This window comes from Octodon degus, unplaced genomic scaffold, assembly GCF_000260255.1.
Source record: "Octodon degus isolate 3935 unplaced genomic scaffold, OctDeg1.0 scaffold00298, whole genome shotgun sequence".
Lineage (NCBI taxonomy): Eukaryota > Metazoa > Chordata > Mammalia > Rodentia > Octodontidae > Octodon > Octodon degus.
In genome coordinates, this window is record NW_004524874.1 from 382652 (window position 1) to 387580 (window position 4929).

The window sequence follows — 4929 nt, forward strand, 5'->3', positions numbered from 1 at the left end:
AAATTTCCCTCATCTAATATATTCTTAGCTTCTCAAAATGCAAATGTTGAATTTTATTTTATTTTTTAAATTTAGGACAGGGTATACAGGGTCTTACTACGTAGATCGGACTCATAGTGATTCTCCTGTTTTCAGCCTCCCAAGTGCTGGGATTACAGGCGCGTGTCACCACGCCCAGTCTCAGTCGCCCTCTCAGCACGCTCTGGGGGTGGGGCCAGCACTGCACACTGGGGATTGAATCCCTGCCCCTGTACTCTTCCAAAGCGGGCACTTTAGTCCACTGAGCTATCTGGCCAGTACTCAAATGTTGAATTTTAAAAACAATTCATTATGAGCCTTTCATAGCTATTTGTGACTTTTTGGCACCTTTTAGAAAATGCATCCTCCAAAATCTACATCCATGTAAATTAGCAGACTTACTAAGGTTCTGTTACTGACGGTCATTAATTCACAATTAAATTCTTACTCTAAGGGGAGCAATAACAAATTGTTCTTCAACAATCAGTGTGCATGATAGTGAGACAGAAATAATCTGAAAATATAACCAATCAGTGGATGTTTATCATAACAGAACCTTAGTAAATCTGCTAGATTTTCATGGGTATGGATTTTTGAAGGTACATTTTCTAAAAGATGCAAAAAAGAAAACATTTGCTATTTTTACATTTGTAGTTGTACTTTTAAATTCTTTGCACCTCCTTCCTGACTCTGTTTTAAAAACTGCCACAGGATTTTTATGTTCAACAAATAGAACGAAGAATGTCACGGTTAAAAGGAGAAATTAATTCAGAAGAAAAGCAAGCTCTGGAAGCAAAAATTGCCGAACTGAAGAAGTCACTGGAAGAGAAAAAGTCTACATTTGACCTTTTGGAAACACAGATCAAGAAACTTCATGTAACAGAGCCAAAATACTTTTTTTCTTTTTATGTTTTCAGAACTGAGTCACTATTCCCTATTCTCTTATACATCAGCATAGTCCTAAGGTTACTTTGCTCAGGGCAGTCTGTAGGGAGTATTGGATATAAGGTTACCGCTGACTAAGTGTTTATGATCAACACTGCATTCCATGCCTCTACTGTTTATTTTATTTAATTTTTATAAATTTCTTGTGAAAGAGATACTATTTATCATCTGTTTTATAGATTAAGGAATTTGTCCAGTTACAAAGCTAGCACATGGAGAGGAGAGGTAAGCTCTGATGCCTGATCCATTTGACTTCAAAATATTCTTTTTTTTTTTTTTTTTTTTTTGCGGAACTGGGGATTGAACTCAGGCCCTTGCACTTGCCAGAGAAGCGCTTATTCCACTGAGCCATCTCCCCGGCCCCTTGACTTCAAAATATTCTTAAAAGAGGTTGTGATTTTTTAAGAACAGTTTCCACCACGCTGAATATCGTGATTATCCCTTATTTCATGAGCTATTATTGTTGTTATTCCACTAATGGCTTGGACTATTTCCAGTAACTTTCAGTTAGAAAGGTGATGGTGCTTTCTGTCTTTAGGAATATTATTATGTTTATTGTAATGGAAAACCCATGTTAAGGTTTAACTAGGAATATGATTTAGGGAATGAGGGCCAGGACCAGGACAGGTGGAAACTAGGGAGGGCTTCAAAGGGTGCCAATGGCAGGAAAGACTAGGGGTGAGTGCCCTCTAGTGGTTATGAGTAGAATTTTCCTCAATCTTAGCTGCAAAAAATGAAAGGGACCTGGTCAGTTTTTAAAGTTGACATGTCAAAATTTTGGTTTGAAGCAGTTTATAATATGAATATTTTTTTTTTTAAAAACTTGCTTCTCTGGCTTACTAGAAAAGAACACAAGCTTTGGGATCAAACAGAACTTGTTTTGAAATTCAAGATTATACCACTACTGCTGTGTATTTAAACTTTTGCTCATGTTGTATGGTAAAGATTTAATGTTATTTCAGAGCATTTGGGGACGAGAAGCAGTGCATATGTTAGCACAGTGCTTTTAGTAGGTACTCATTAGTGGTACTTTTTTGATTTAGAACATGAGAAGAATTGATACTATAGAAGGACAGAACAGGGATTTTTTTTTTTTTTTTTTTTTTTAAATCTGAACATACCTGCATCATGTCTGTTTTGCTATGGGGAAGCTTACTTTTTTTTTTTTTCTTTTTAAACCATGCTGGTTACCTTCTTTGTCATATAGATTGCTAGTACTTATACCTATCTCTACTCTGGTTTTACTAGAGAGATAAAGTAATAGAAATTGAAGTGAATTTGAAAAATATTAAACCTAGTTCACCCCTTGAAGGTTGACTCTCCACAGCAGCATGCGACTGTAGGCACCTTTTCTGCCCTTCCAAGACCATCCAATACTTAACTTACACACTGAAGACTGACTTCTGTAAATTGAAATAATATATTTTAACTCTTTCGTTCTAAATGTAATTCATGTAATTTCATGAAATTACACCTTTATGCCAATTTTATTTCTCTCTCTTTTTTATAAAAATGTATTTAGTACAGGGTCTCACTACACAGATTGGACTCGTGGTGATTCTCCTGTTTTCAGGCTTTACAGGCACACGCCACCACGCCCAGTCTCAATCTCTGTCTCAGCATGCCCTGGGTCCGGGGCCAGCACGGCACACTGGGGATCGAACCTCTGTCCCTGCATCTGCCTTAAGCAGGCACTTTCATCCACTGAGCTATCTGGCCAGCCCTTCATTTCTCTTCTTACATTCTTGACAACGTACAAAGCCAGTGTTTATTTTCATTATTAAGAATATTCAACATCAATTTTACAATCCCTAGAACTGTGCAATAGCTATTCTTTTAATTTACAGAATTGAGAGAAGGGTTATAAGTGTCAAAATATACATGTTGGATGTGATTTAGTAGAAAAGCTCCAAAAATCTAAAGAAGTTTAGAAAACACTGTTTAAACACACAACTTATATTATTCATTGACTTATGAATTACATTCAGGGGTTGAGGAAAGAAACAGGACCCCCTAATTGATTAATACTAAGCGATGTGCAAATAACTTCCGACTGGCTGCAGTCTTATGTCCTGATACCTCAGCAAAATATGCTGAGGAGAAAGGCAGAGAAATGGGTCCGGGGAGTGGCCGTGTGTGTATGGTGGACTGGAAAGGGGTCTTAACTTGGGAAGCAAAAGGGGGCAAGAGCGCAAACCTTATTCTGCGTTTTGAGTGGGAAGAGGCAAGCAAATTACTAGAACACTAGAGAACTGGTATCTGGTGTACCAGCCTTATTTGTCCATCTGGGGGGATTTGACGTTACCTACTCGCTTCCCTCGAGAAACCTGTAATTCTGCCATCGCAGCCGGCACGCACATGGCACTTTGCTGTGCTGAGCACAGCTGTGCAAGACCTTGTCCCCAGTTCTCAGGACAACTCAGGGCGGTGAGGGCTGCTGAGGAAGAGGAGGGTGCCCGGGAGCCTCCCTCGGCTGAGATTCACGAAGGCCGCGTGGGCATGGTGTTTGTGCTAGCCAGGGGCCTGCCTGTGCTTCCTCTGTAGTTTTACATCTAGGACTCAAATAGAATTAAACAGTGAACTCCAGGAAGGGAGTGGTGGACCCAAGAGCAAAATAAAATGTATGTGCCCACCTCATCAATGGTGAGCACCTTGTGATTTAGGTCGAAAGGAAGCCCCATGCCATATTTCCTGGAATTAATGAATGCAGGCTAAACCCAAAACATTAGTAGATGATAAAATAAAGTTTCTCTGTAAATATCTATGTGTATTATATTAGATACTTAGCATGATGAAAGATTAAAATACTTGATGATTATAAATATTAAAGCTATATAATTAAAACGGTATGTTTATTATAGTATGTGCTTAAATTAGCTGTTATTATATAATTAAAATATTACCATTTAATAATTTTATTAATTATATTTTATGTGCTTTTTTCCTTTCTACAGAATGATCTTTACTTTATCAAGAAGTCAAATAGTAAAAATTGTGATGAAAAGCAGTCCCTTATGACTAAAGTAAATGAACTGAATCTTTTTATCGACAGCTCAGAGAAAGAACTTAACAAAGCCAAAGCTTTTAAACAGGTGCCACAAAGTTATATGCATATGTTTTTAAAAGTCATGTTTTCTGTTTGTTGCAGAGATTTTTAAAAATAGTAAATAACAAGGAAGAAAAAAGTCATTTTGATCACCCTACCCAAGAAAATGTGTTCAAGTCTGTTATTTCCTTTTTTTTAAATTTTGACTTTATATGTTTTATTTTAAAAAATATACATGCTTCCTAAACCATTAACTATTTTTTTCAAAAATAACTCTTAAAGACTTTCTACAAGTGTGCTGCACCCAATGGTTACAATTTCAGCATTTTCGATGTTTCTGATATGTACTTGTTTTCTACGTTTTGGGCACGTGTACCATTGGAGAGTTGTTCAGGAACTTCCTAGCTGTATAATTATGACTCAAAAACTGAATATTTTTGGTGTCTCAAAACTACTTTTAAGCCAAATTGCCACCTAGAGGTGTGATTAACACACCCCAGCAGCAGTGGCTAAGCATTCTTCGTTTACTACCACTGAGTCTATTTTAATTTACAAACGTGTTGCCAATTTAGTAGACAAACAGTGCTATCTTCTTGTTTTAATCTGCATTGTTTTAATTGGTGACATTAGAAATATTTTGTTTAAAGATAAAATTGAAAACATTCATGTTTAGATGAAATGTTTACAAAATTTTTCCATTATATTATGTTCCATGATTTTTCTTTTTGGATATCTAGTTCATATTCTTGGTCCATTTTTTTTTTTTTTTTTCCATTTGGAGGTTTGTATTTTCAATTGTTTTGTGAAATATTTTCATATTTAAAAATATAATCAGGGCTGAGGAGATAGCTCAGTAGAATAAGCACTTGCCTGGCAAGTGCAGGGTCCTGAGTTCAATCCCTAGTACTGAAAAAAAAAAA

At 36.5% G+C, this 4929-nt stretch overlaps 1 protein-coding gene across 1 annotated transcript in view; it reads left to right on the forward strand.

Moving 5' to 3' along the window:
* Positions 1-4929, forward strand: part of Ccdc39 (coiled-coil domain containing 39) — a 44471-nt gene that overhangs the window by 19785 nt on the left and 19757 nt on the right. Inside the window, exons 11-12 of the mRNA XM_023707550.1 lie at positions 730-894; positions 3918-4055. Coding sequence (XP_023563318.1) covers positions 730-894; positions 3918-4055 — 303 coding nt within the window. The remainder of the gene's footprint in view (positions 1-729; positions 895-3917; positions 4056-4929) is intronic.